This window comes from Budorcas taxicolor, chromosome 11, assembly GCF_023091745.1.
Source record: "Budorcas taxicolor isolate Tak-1 chromosome 11, Takin1.1, whole genome shotgun sequence".
In the NCBI taxonomy this organism is placed as follows: domain Eukaryota; kingdom Metazoa; phylum Chordata; class Mammalia; order Artiodactyla; family Bovidae; genus Budorcas; species Budorcas taxicolor.
The window spans coordinates 40,873,327-40,887,306 of NC_068920.1; the positions used below are offsets into that span (position 1 = coordinate 40,873,327).

General features: G+C 42.4%; 1 protein-coding gene across 1 annotated transcript in view; it reads right to left on the bottom strand.

The window, feature by feature from the left end:
• Window positions 1-13,980, bottom strand: part of RUNX2 (RUNX family transcription factor 2) — a 342,616-nt gene that overhangs the window by 149,710 nt on the left and 178,926 nt on the right. The window contains exon 6 of the mRNA XM_052647807.1: window positions 4,791-4,952. Within this exon, the coding sequence (XP_052503767.1) occupies window positions 4,791-4,952 (162 nt within the window). The remainder of the gene's footprint in view (window positions 1-4,790; window positions 4,953-13,980) is intronic.

Consider the following 13,980-nt stretch of genomic DNA (forward strand, 5'->3'; position numbering starts at 1 on the left):
TGTTCTTTTACAATCATGTAAGATGAAATAAGAGAATACGTAAAATCACTGGGTGTTCAGGGGTGCTACTTAAATCCCAACTATTATGTGATAAAGCCATATTTATCACTGTAAGTATGGTAGGGAGAGGAACCAATCCCTCAAGGGCTTCCTCTGCACTAAATCCCTCTAGACTGGTTTCTGTTTGATTTTCATAATTCAGCTGGATATGAACTCAACACAATAAGGTCAACCCTATCAGTCATTTATAGTGCTTCCCTGGTAGCGCAGCTGGTAAAGAATCCACCTGCAATGTGGGAGATCTGGGTTCGATCCCTGGGTTGGGAAGCTCCCCTGGAGGAGGAAATGGCTACGCACTCCAGTATTCTGGCCTGGAGAATTCCATGGACTCTTAGATGGGGTTGCTACTTAAATCCCAATTATTATGTGATAAGGCCATATTTATCATTGTAAGTTTGGTGGGGAGAGGAACCAACCCTCAAGGGCTTTCTCGGCATTAGATCTCTCTAGACTGGTTTCCGCTTGATTTTTATAATTCAGCTGGATATATCTAAACTCAATACAATAAGGTCGGCCCTATTAGTCAGTTACAGGACAACACTTTATTGTTCAGCCATAAACTTATAACTGCTGCTATTGTTCTTCTTATAGTACTGAAGGCTACTCAAGGTTAAAGAAATGTTTCCTGGATCTTGGAACTGCCCCCTGTAAACTTTGAGATGTCTGGTTTTGCATCTTTATTTGCAGTAAAGTAGGGATTGCAAGTAATGTATCTTTATCATCTTATTTTATTTACTCCTTGCTTCCATAAAGGATGTGGGGGAAACTACAGAATATATAATTTGAGCAAACTCTGGGAGATAGTGGAGGAGAGAGGAGCCTGGAGCCGCAGCCATGGGATCACAAAGAGTTGGACGTGACTTAGCGACCAAACAATACTGCCACCACCACCAACAGGACATATATACAGGCTTCCCTGGTGGCTCAGTGGTAAAGAAGCCACCTGTCAATGCAGGAGAAGTGGGTTCGATCCCTGGGTTCGATCCCTGGAGAAGGAAATGGCAACCCACTCCAGCATTCTTGACTGGGAAACTCCATGGACAGAGGAACCTGGCGTGTTACAGTCCAATGGGTCACAAAAGAGTTGGCTACAACTTAGTGACTAAACAACAACAGGGTATATATGGTATAGTATTATTGTCTTTATTGTAACTCATTAAGTTTGAGCATTTGCAGCCACACTTGATAAATGACTCAGAAGAAAGAACAACAAAAAAGGAAGTTGTAAAGCTGGATTCTCTGAAGGTCTTTAAATAGATTAAATTGTGGTATTTCTTTGCAATGGTCGTCTTGGATAAAATGGAATTTCCTTAGGAATATTCCTTTCTGAAAGATATTTCTGGTGACTTTTATGCTTATGATCCCTTGGAAAAGAACATTAGCATGCCTAATTACATGTAAGTGTAATTTAACATTTTCTGTCTTCTGACATCATAAATGAATAGTTATTTTCTCTTAGTGCTTTACTGACTTTTTGTGAATGCCTCCCAATTTCTTTTAGCTCTATGAAAATTCATAGTTAGTCTATGGAATAATAATAGTGACAAATATTTATTGAGTACTCTATGTGTTAGGCACTGTGTTAAGTGCTTTATGAATGCCATATAGTATTAACTTATTTAAGTATTTCATGAGTTTTTGTTTGTTTGTTTTAAATATACTCTGTGACCACCCATTTCATAAAGCAAATAACTCCTTTAAAAGTTTAGATTTTTATCAACTGATTCATTTAAGTCAGGGCTTGCCTACAAATTATAAATAGACATACAATTTTTACAAAACACTTTTAGCTCCTTAATATCAGCTACAATCTGTGTGACACACATACGGTGTGTCAGGCCTGCCCTAACACTTTACACCTATGCATCTCATTTAATCCCCATAGTAACCCTAAGAGCTAAATATTATATCCCCGTTTTACCAATAATAAAAGTTTCCAAGAAGTGAGAAACTTGCCTAATATGAGCTGGGATTCAAACCTGGGCCTGGACCTCCACCCTTACTGTGTAAGTGATGAACTGTATTCCTTCTCACCCAAGCTCATATGAGAAAGTTTTGATTAGGGAGATGAGAACGGACTGCTCTACACTAAAAGAAAACAGGAACTATTCTGGAAAGCATCTCAAAAAGTGAACACAGAACTGCTTGGAGATGGCAACAGAGGTTAATATTTTAGCTGTCCATGTTATAGAGACATAGCATCCTAGAACTTAGGGACACCTTTCGATACTGAGGGGGATAATAACAAGATAGAAAGTATGCAATGTGGTACCTGAGAATCTATGAGACAGACTTCTGTCCAAGGAGTGTCCTAGAACCAGTCCCAAGGGAACTGGAGATGGGGCTCACTCCTGAAGACTTGGCCCTGTAGTCCACCAGGCAGTGCTCTGGGGCGTGGATGCAGCCCCACACCCAAGAGCAAGGTCAGAGGAAGCAGGGCTCCTCTGGTTCCCTGACAGTTGACATCTAGTTCTTTCTTCCTGATTCGTTACACGCTGACAAGAGGGATTTTCTGTTCTCTTTGCTCTCATGTTTACACAGAACCTCCCACCCTGGCCCCATGCTACTTTGCCAGGAACAACTCATAGAGATGTTTGGGGTGGGAGGAAGAAACTGGACTAAACTCAGGTTTAAACTAGTTTCAAGCAGAAGCCCGTTCCTACCTTTGGCCTCAGATTAATACATGGCTGGATAATAAACCAGTCTCTGCCTCCTCCGTGAAATGAGAAAAGCTGTGTAATATTCGTTCATGCAAATGTTTTCAGTAGATCTCATTAAACTGCCTCCAAATAACCTGGCTGCTCCATATTACACATGATAAATGATAAAACGCCATTTAGGCAGCTTTTTTTTTTTTTTCCAGTGTTATTGTCAACGTTTTCCCATTGAATACACCTCAGAAAGAAAATGCTGGAGATAAATGTCTCTAAAGCTGCCATCTCTCCCTGAGGTCTTTTTTTCCCCTCCAGGTAAAGCCAGAGGATGAACAGCTTCAGCCACAGAGGGTTGAACAGACAGAAGCCCCAGAGAACCCTAAACAGAGGCAAAGTTGCACAAATCTGTCCTGGCCAAGTGTTACCTTGGCCCTAGGTAAGACAAAAACAGACTCAGCCTAAAATATGTAAGGGAGGACCAGAACTAACTCAACACCATCCAACATTGTCCCTGTGACCCTGCATCAGCCCTGGTTACCCCTCTGTGCTTCCCTCATCCTTTCCCGTGTCCTTACTTGACGTTTGCCTAAAGGAGGGAGTCGTTCCAGTAAAGGGAAGTGATCACTACAGTTCTATACTCTGCAGATTTCCCAATAAATACCATATGATCATGACAATAACAGCAGTTGGAATGAGAAAGGGTCACGTGGTTTTCCCAAGACTCTGAAGGTTCCCGTCCACCCCCCGACCCCTGCTTTCCCTACTCACCCCTACGGGAGTCCATCTGTGGCAGAAAAGGTGAAGGCCTTAGGACCCGAGAGCCCTTTCCTGCCATTCGCTTCAGAAACAAAGCCTTCCCTCCTCCCAAGTTGAAAGAAATAAAGGAGTCTGAGCTAATCGCAACCTGCAAGCCTGCGGGCGGCCCATCAGCTTGCCAGTGGTGCAACCCGGCGGAGCGAGTACCGGCTTCGAGCTTTTGCAGAAAAGGAGAGAGGGAGAGAAAACAGAGACAGAAACACAAAGAGAAAGAAAGAAAGGCATTAACCTAGCCAGGAGTCAAATAGGTGCATGGAGCCCGAACGCTGAGAGCAGTGTTGGACACATAGAGGGTCCGACTGTGTGTGCTTCTTGCAGAGGGGGTGGGGGGGAGCGGGGGAGGGCTGCATCTGAATTGATGGGGGCAGGGCTGCAGTCCGGATGCAGGGGGTATATGACAGATTTTTTTTTCTTATTCACAGGACTCAGAGGGTTGGCCGAGAGCCTTTAACTTTCCTCCACTTGTCAATCTGACATCTTTGTGGATACTCTCTGGTTCCCAGGGACAAACGCTCTATGAGAGGGGGGAGGTGAGGCCAGGATGTTGATCACACACACCCCCACCATGAGTCACAGAATTTCGTGGTGCCTTGGGAAGAGAGGACGGTGAGCCCTGGGGGCTGCCACGTTGCGAGCAACAGCAGTGAGCTGTGTGATTCATGGCACTGCCTGGGTCTTGAGTTGGCTGCTCAGAGGCCACAACACGTGGCCCTTTAAGCCTCTTGCAGCCTCACTGTCCTTGGAGTGACTCGTGTCTGTCTGACGGGGATCTGAAGTGTGCAGTTTCTCTCTCTCTGAACTGGCTACCTGGAACTCCTGGGTGTTTAAGAGCCTCTAGAAACAGAGGGCTGTGCCTTCAGGCTGTAGTTTGGCTTTCAGGCAGATGTTAGGAACAGAAAGGAACGCAAGCAGAGGAAAGCTGGGCGGGCGGGCACAAGACCCTCAGGAGAAGGCCCCAGTTGGGAGACAGCGCCAACCGAAGGGGATGCAATTCAGCAGGACTGAACCTTGGGGACACTGAGTGTCCTCTTAGCAAAGGATGCCATGTCTGGTGGAGATTCAGGCTCTTGACCTCAATTTAAGTTCAAGCCCTCACTAGCCCTGTAATTTGGAAAACCTGGTTTGCAGCTGTGGGACCCCTGTCTACAAGCCTCTGACGGAGAGTTTACTGTGAGCGTAGCTGAGACAGCTGGGCCCACCCTGCAGCCCCAGTCCCACCCTTGCACCAGAGTGGGCTCTGAGATCAAGTGTGGTCTTTACCTGAAATGCGCCTGGGCACGTCGGTGATGGCGGGCAGCCCGGTGCCCCGCGTAGAGGACAGCGGGGTGGTGGAGTGGATGGATGGAGGAGTCATCTGGCTCAGGTATGAGGGGTAGGACTGGTCATAGGACCAGGGCGGGGAGGACTGCGCCTGCCTGGGGTCTGGGAAAAAGAAGAAAATCCTTAGCACACCAGCCACTCTGGCCTACACACACAACCCCAAACTTAGAAAGGATAAAGCAGGGAAAAAAAAAATCAGACTATACAAGGACGACGAATTTCCCACAACCCCACCCTGCAGGCCCTGTGGAGCGCACAGCTTTCTAGACTCCGAGTCTCTATGAAAGTAACAAAATGCATCATGCCTAAGGACTATCTGTCTCCCTCACACATAAATATTTCTATTTGGAAAGACTAACAGTCATTTAGAAAACAATCTGTTTTGGGTATCTTCACAAAGTTGAACTCTATTTTCTTTGTTTTCTGTGTTTTTTTTTTTTTTTTTATTACTCCAATGAACATGTATCACTTATTTCTTTTTTAAAAAGAAATGTTGGAACAATTTACTCGATTAAAAAGTAGAGAGATGGTGCCTTTTGCTGCTGCGCATCCAGTCAGTATCCTTCAGACGTGCTTTCTGGCTCTAAAAAGTGCATGATTCTGTGATTTTAGCACGGTTCACATCCCAGGCAGGTCAGTGGGGATGAGGAGTCTGGGGCAGAGATGAGCAACAAAGGGGGCAGCATGTAAGTAGAACAGGCAAGAAAGGAGCCAGTTGTGTTGGGCTTCCCAGATGGCTCAGTGGTCACAGGTTCGATCCCTGGGTCAGGAAGATCCCCTGGAGAAGGAAATGGCAACCCACTCTAGTATTATTGCCTGGAAAATCCCCATGAAAAGAGAAGACTGGAGGGCTACAGTCCATGGGGTCTCAAAGGGTCGGGCACGACTGAGCAAGTGAGCATGCACAGTTATGTTATTCTGATGCTAAAGCTGCCCCAGAAAACAACCGTTAAGAAAAAAACAAAACTTAATTTCAAAACTAACCAAGAACAGAAAAGCTTTATCACCATCTAGTTTCGATGTAAAGCACATGAGTTTCTGACAGGAAGAAAAAAACCCAAAACACAACAGGGAAATGTCTTTAATCCTATTGGAATCTGTTTAAACGATGTCACATGTTTGGAATGTGGCCTGGAGTTACCTACAGTCACTACAATAACAACAATAATGGGCAACCAACTGGTTAGAGTGAACGGCTGAGAATTAGTAATATCTTTCAATGTATCTCTAACAGAGTTTTTTGGAGATACACAAAGAATCATAAGCTAATTTCTTTTAACTTTTTTTTTTTGCGAAGTTCACTTTTTCTTAATTTTAAAAAATTCCAATACACCAGGCTGTTCTCAAAACAGCTTTGTATATCAGAATAGCCATGGATTTTGGACCATGTCGTAAAATTAGGGTCAAGTTCTGAGACTTACATTTCTAAGCTGTGTGATTTTGGGTTAATCACTCAGTGACTCTGAACCTCGGTTTCCTCATCTGTGAAAGGGGATGGGAAGGAATAATATCTGAATCACAGGGATGTGGAAATTGCATGAGAAGACTATGCAGAGAGGGCTAGCACAGGAGGTGCTCAGTGATATTAATTCTTGCCTTTTAAAAAACTTTTGGTGACACAGGAATTGTTTCATGATTAAAATACATCTGAATTGGAGTTAATCCATTTAGAATAGGTTTAGTTTTTAAATTATTCCCATATCACCTATCAGCCTCTGAAAATGGAAAGCTCGATTTTTGAAACCAATAAATATATTTGAGTCAATTCAGGTTTATCTCTACCAAAAAAAAGTGGATAACAAGATGTGGGTTTTTTTTCTGAGATCATTCCTCCTTTAAAGCCTCTCAGTTTTTCTGTACAAAGCCATTTAGTTTCAGCTATTTCTTGTTTATTTGTTCAATTCAGAAACAATTTATTTAAAGACTATCTAAATGGGACATACTTTCTTTGACTCAAAATAATTAAATACATCTGGATATTTATCGAATGTTTACTGTATCAACAGATATACAGAAAAATTTCATCCAATTCTGTTTTAAGGAACATTTACCTGAGTTTGCAATTTGAATTTAAGTATACTATCGTAAATGGTTCACAGAGACGTTTCCTTCAGAAATTGGATGGATATTTAATCGTTCAGGTAATGAAATTTTGTGCTTTAAACTGTTCAAGGTTGAGACTGTAATAGATCGGCAACATTTCAAACCTGATCCTTGTTATATATCTGATACAGATATACTTCCTTGTTTTAACCATTAATGTCATTTGCTATTCAGATAAATGGTAAATGATCTTCAGATGGAAAGAGATGCATTCCTTACAACATCAGAAAGCAGTCTCACAAAGACAAGGCCTTCCCTCAAGCACCATTTTTAATAGATACAAAGGATAAGAACCACACAGCAAAATGAGCAGGGCACACGGGACTCAGATAATCTAACATCACCGGATGACTTTCTGAGCAAGCAGTTTCATCTGTATCTCCACTCCCATACTGTAGCATGTTACCAGCAGTATAGGGCTCTCTGCCTAAAAGTGGGGGAAACACAAAGAAATCTAAAGAATGACTAAAATCACTGATGTTTAGACATGTCACAAAGGAATCAGGGGACTTAGCTTGAATGGAAGATACAGCTTTGCATTTCTCCTTAAGCTGAGAGGCAGCTCAGTACAAGGGGAAACAAGGGGCCTTTCTGATGAGAGGATCTGAGCTGGGGTCCCAGCTCAGCTATGTGTGAGCTGGATATCTGGGCTGTACTAGCTAACCCTCTGAACCTCAGTTTCCTCGTCTAGAAAATGAGGCAGCATAGCATGATGAAGTGAACATAGCCAAGAGTTTTTGTGTGCCAGTTGGACAGCCAATTTGGGGCTTGAATCACAGCTCCCCACTTTATTGAGCAAGTCACTTAGATTCTGAGGGCCTCAGTGGCTCACCTGGAAAATGGGAATCAGGATGCTGATTAGGGCTCTGTGAGTATTTACACGGACTAGGCCTTATCCAGTAGGTTGTCTGCCACTCTTGGCACATACAAAGTATACAATAAATAGAAATGATCATTGCTCTCTGTAAAATGAGTATAACTACTATCATTTTTGTTTATAGAATTAAATGAAATAACACAAGAAAAGCCTTTTGAAAACTCTAAAGTACTATATGAAAATGGTCATTATTCTCATGGGATGTGGGAGCTCACATCACATGGCCAAGGCCCTGCTGTGTGACATGGGGTGTGTTTCTTAATGTGGCTGAATTTTAATTTCCTCATCTGTAAAATGGGTATGATAACACAGTCTCAGAGAGTATCATAAGGATTAAATAACACAGAGTGAATGGCTAAGCATTATTCAAAAAAATTAAAAATCTGACTCTAGAGGACAAAAAAAACACAAAACATAAAACAGAAGAAATACTGTAACAAATTCAGTAAAGACTATAAAAATGGTCCACATCAAAAAATCTTAAAAAAAAAAAAATCTGACTCTAAACTATCCAGCGTGGCTGGGTTGTCTGCTGTTAGTCTTAAAGATGTTTCAGAGCAGACTCATCACAATTCAATATAATGTCTGGCACATAGTAGGTGCTCAAGAAATAACCACTGCACGAACCTCCGGGGTGGCTGGAGTGAATAATGCGATTTTATAAAGAAGTAGTATTTAGTCTTTCTCTAACTTCCGCTTAGGCTATAAAAGAACTTGTGTCAAATGAGGTTTTAGCTTTGATATAAACTTCCTGACTGCTAGAATACACACTTGAACTATCAAAGGATCACTATCCTTTGAGTAGAGGGCCTTTCTGAAGATTTCCAGCATTAGCAAAAAGAACTTCTCACTATCCCTAAATAAGCAAGAAGATCTATCTTTGCTTTCTGTCTCTCAAAGAATAGGCTGCAGGCTGGCTAATCTTTCTTTCAAGGTCATCATCCTAAGATTCTATGATAAAGACCTACTTAAGGAGAATAGGACAGGGCTTGGCAACTGAACAAGAAGGAGAGTTACTAAAGAAAAACAAAACACAAGAACCGCCGTATGGGGCTTACTAGATCTAGTCTAAGGCATTTTGAAAAGGAACTGCAATCTTAAAAAAACAGGACTGGTCTCCAAATACCCCAGTCTTTCTCTAACACCCTGTGAAGGAGGCCTCATCAACACCAGCTCCCTCATTTCTGGCCTGTGGGATCTTGGACAAATTATATAGCCTATCTGACTTCAGGGTTCCTAATGTGTATAATGGGGATAAATAAGACTTCCCTCCTAAAGTTGTTTTAAAGATTAAATGAGGTCATGTAGGAAAGAGCTTAGCACATGGAAAGAACCCAGTAAATGTTCACTACTATTAAAGCATCTCCTTTACTGAGCCTTCGTTCTGTATTTATGTTTCCAGCCCATAACCTCTTATTCTAGCAAAAGGCCATTTTTAGAAAGCTTCCTGCAGTTCTGAAGTCTGCTGTTTGGAGACTATACCTGAGACTATATCTGGTCACTTCGATAGCCTTTACAATCATTTAACCTGAGTCACGTTCCTTCTTCATCCTAGCTTCTCCCAGACCAAGAAATCCTAATCTGTTTAGTGTCTTTTCTAATACTGTATGCGTCAACTTTTTTCAAACTGTTAGTGAGGGAAAAAATGGCTATAAAAGATCTTGACTTCCTAAATGCCCAACCACTAAGAAAATGTAATCTTATAAATATACGATTACAGCATATTTGCTTTGTTGTGGACAGTCATTAAGGCTGACAATAGAGAAAAGTCACCTTAACCTGATCTCACCAATGATTTCTGAACTCAACTTCCTGAAGAAACCTGAGACTTCTGAGATTGACTCTGAACTTGGATGACTCAGAGCAGGTGACAGATGTTTTTAGGCATCAATCCTAAGATTACTAATAGGGAATAGTGAGTGTAGGACCTAGGTCTAAGACAAATCTACGAATTAACCATTAACAAACAAGAAACGATCTTCATCTACCTTGGGCCCCACAAGGCTAGTATAATGCATTCCTTCCCTCTGCTCCATCCAGAGTTACACTAAAAGTCTTGTCAAGTCTACAGACACATGGAAGGAAGTACCTTGTCCTTCCAACCCAACACAAATAAGAATATCCTTGATTTGGGGGTCTCAGAGGCTCAAGCCACTGTCTTGGTATCACATCCTGGGTGATCTGAAATTACCTATGAACACCCATGAGTTTTCAGAAAATAACTGAACTCTATTTCATAGAAAAAACTGCTGTTACACTTTAGTTTTAGGGTGCTTTAAGAACAGTAATTCAGTACTTTTCTATGGCAATCTACAGAAACAGCCTCAATATTATTTTTATTACTATATTCCAGACATTCAAAGCATTGACAGATGTTTTTATATAGATATGATCACTGTAAAACAAGACCTTGGGTGCTGGTTTTTTTTATGGGCACATACTCTTTCGTGCTTGAGAAACCTGAAATATGAAATAACACATGAGCGTTTTAATAGGTCTCCACCCCTATTTTTCCCCAAGTTTCTCTCCTATCACCTAAAAGGTGTGTGTGTGCGGGGGCGGGGGGCGGGGGGGGCGGTTACTTAAAGAGAGGTGATAATCAAGTTTGACCTGTAACATAAACTTTGAGAGAGAAAATCAGGTCTTCCTTATACAATGGGCAGCCGTGCTCACAGCAGGATATGACTGATCACAATGACTCAATGGCAGAGAAGACCTAGGGCTGAGCTCCTGGAGGCGCTGGGGATGACCGAGGAGAGAAGAGCCCCCAGTCTAACTGGGGACTCACACTCGCAACTAGCACCTGGCTTCTGAGGTCAGGCTTATTGGACACCTCAGACCTACGGCTGCACACGTGCAGAAGAAATTGTGGTCTCCTCTGTGTCAGCGGACCAAGTCTAGCTATGAAGAGTGCCGGGTAAATAAAAAGGAGCCAGTTACGCCACCTGACAAAAGGAATCCCTTCAGCTTCTAGCTGAAGCAACGTCTGTTGGATGAACTTTAAAAAGACACCAGAAAGGCACAAATTATTGGGTATAAGACAGGCTCAAGGATGTTTTGTAGCAAAGGGGGAATACAGCCAATAATCTGTAATAACTATAAACAGAAAGTAACCTTTAAAAATTGTATAAAATTTTTTAATTTAAAAAAAAAAAAAAAAAGACGGACCTCCCGAGTGGTCCAGTGGTTAAGACTCTGCTTTCATTGCAGGGAGCACAGGTTTGATCCCGGGTTGGGAACTAAGACCCCACAGGCCTCAAAGCACAGCCAAAAGTAATTAAATACAGAGTGAAGATACAAAAAATAAAACAAGTAAATAAATAAAAAGACACCAAAATCCAGGGACCTGCATACACTTTGCACTTTCTCTCCCAACACTTTGCACTTTCTCTCCCAACTCAGTAAGTTGAGCACAAGATTCTTATTTAGCTGTCCCTTTCTCATCTCCAAAGTACCAATGGTCATAACTGCCACCCTTAAAAGGGCTTTGGGATGGGGTGGGGAGAGAAGTTTTTACATGGTATTCTGGTGAGTCAGCAAACTATCCATTTTTCTTGTCGTGAACAGCTTCTGTAACCTACAGAGCAGTGAGATGGTCTAAGGAATAGATTAAAAAAAAAACCCAAAGACATTTCTTGCTGTGCAAAAGCTTACACAAGCAGGTGGGGAGAGTAAGACTAACAGATATAAAATGACAAGTTAGTTCAAAAACTGTCAAAGCATGCACCTGTGTGTTTTTAAAAGCTCTAAAGATAGACATGAACCATGGTGCCCTGATATCACTGTGGATCTTATCAGAGCTCCTTCTAGAGTGGTGCTCCTTTGGCTTAGGCTACCTGGAGACTGGCCTCACATCCTACAGACCTCAGAACATAAAAGTACCAAAGAAAACATCCCCGGAAGATGCTCAGAAACTGATGCTACCTGGGGGAGAAATGGTTCATGCATCTCACGTGGTCTCTCTATCAGGCAGAAATGGAGACTAGCATTTATTTAAACCGTGGGTGTGAGAAAAGCAAGATCTCTCCTTTGAGTTAGACCATAGTTTCTGAAATTTAATAATGGGTGTGGAGAAAATGAAGCAGCGTCATGCATTTCCTGAAATGATTTGTAAAGAGTCATGGGATCTAAGAGTACCCAGACTTTTCAAATGACTGAGAAACTACATTTCATGTCTGCACACTTGAACTCCGAACACTTAGGGTCATAATAAGAGGAAGGGGGAGGCAGATGGTTAGAAAAAAAAAAAAAAAAAGCACTGTAGGTCAATTAAAAAAGCACCAGAGGAAAAACAAGTGACTCTAGGAGAACAGGTCTTTTCTTAATGAATAAGATAACGTGGGGAGAGGAGAGTGGGCAGAGAGCTTTAGAAAAGCCCTTGGAGGAAATTCCCTGGGGATATAGTGATTGCAGCTCTGTGCTGCCACTGCAAGGGATGCGAATTCCATCTCTGGTTGAGGAACTAAGATCCTGCATGCCACTGAGCCAAAAAAATAAAACAAATTTAGAATAAGAAAAAAAAAAAGCCCAGGGAAAGGTACATATGGAAACTCAGGAGTTGCTGTTAACAGGTCCCCTTCGGTTAACACTCTGGTTAGACACCTACAGGTGTGAAAGGACTGCTTCCTAAGAACTGCTCACAACAGGTACACCTTGGATACGGTGTTCAACTTCACGCAGAGATGGGAGGAAACTAGCCAACGGGGCCAAGCCCAAACCAGCACACAAGTGGCTCCTTCCTGTTTGTGCTGCCAGAGGGCTGCTGGGTGACGTGGCAGGACAGTGGCCAGCGGTTTCTGCCCAGGCCGTGCACCCCCAGGGAGCACCTGCTATACTAGGGTACCATCACATTGGAAGAGCATCATATTCCCACCCCTTCTCCTCTACCCACTTCCCCCTCAATGGCACTCAACTCAGGCTGGAAAAACCCCAAACATTTCTTCAGAAAACTGGGGTATTTAACATGAACTGCATAGACAGTTCTCCTGAAGATTTTGCCTTTCTCCTTGCAACCAGGGTCAAAGTCAATAATCTCAATGGAGGGGAGCAGATTTACAATTTCCTATCCTAGGCTGTTTCTGTCATATTACTATCATTCATAATACAAATAGATGCATTCATTCATAACCATTCGTTCACATTTCCTAACATTTATACTAAAAATGTTAAGCTCTATGTCTTTTCTAATAACCCTGCTAATAACTAAGTGGACATTTAGAATGTGCTTTCCCACTCACTTCTGGTTCTCTTGACCAAGAAGAAACATGGTCCAAAAATAGGCTTCTTGGGGTGCAAGAGGAACCCTGGCTGGGGGGCCTCTGGAGCTAACTGTGCAATCAAACACCAGTGATTCGCCTTCTCTGAGTGTCGTTGTCGTCAGGCGTAACATGAGAATGGATGGTCTCTAAGATGTTTTCCGAAGATAAAATGCTGTGATGCTAACCACTTGCAAAGTTGGGTACCCTACTACACTCAGTCCTTTCTGGAGATGGTAGCTGCACCAGAAATTACTGAAGCCCTGCTGAGCTGATCTGGGGTGGCTGGGAGAGGGGAGCTGACACTCAGGGTGCTTCTCATCACACAGCTTGTGACCCATGTCATCACAGAAGACCTCAAAAGCAGGATTCTGATCTCCCTCCTTGTCCCCAGTCAGGGTTCTCTCCAACTGACCAAGGTGGCCAGAATCACTTGGCAGAAGACCAACCCAACCGATTCACAGAGCTTAAGACTGAAATTTGAAACTCTACTCAATGCTCTGATGGTGACATAAATGGGAAGGCTATCCAAAAAAGGAGATATATGTATAGCTGATTCACTTTGCTGTAAGGTAGAAACTAACACAACATTGTAAAACCACTACACACCAATTAAAAAAAAAAAAAAAAAAGACTGAAATTTGACCAAAAAAGCAGCAATCTGTTTGGATAAAACCAGATGCCTCACGGGGTATACCAGGCACTAGGAGTTAATACAAACAATGGGAGGAGAGGGTCTCCATGAATCTCCACGAATCTTAAGAGACAATAGTGGAAGAGAGAATGAGAAATGATACAGTCTAAGACATCACAACCTCTAACAAAATATTAAAAGAAAAACCAGAAGGAAGCTAAGACAAGGTAAAAAGAGGTGACTTTTCAGTCTCACCAATTT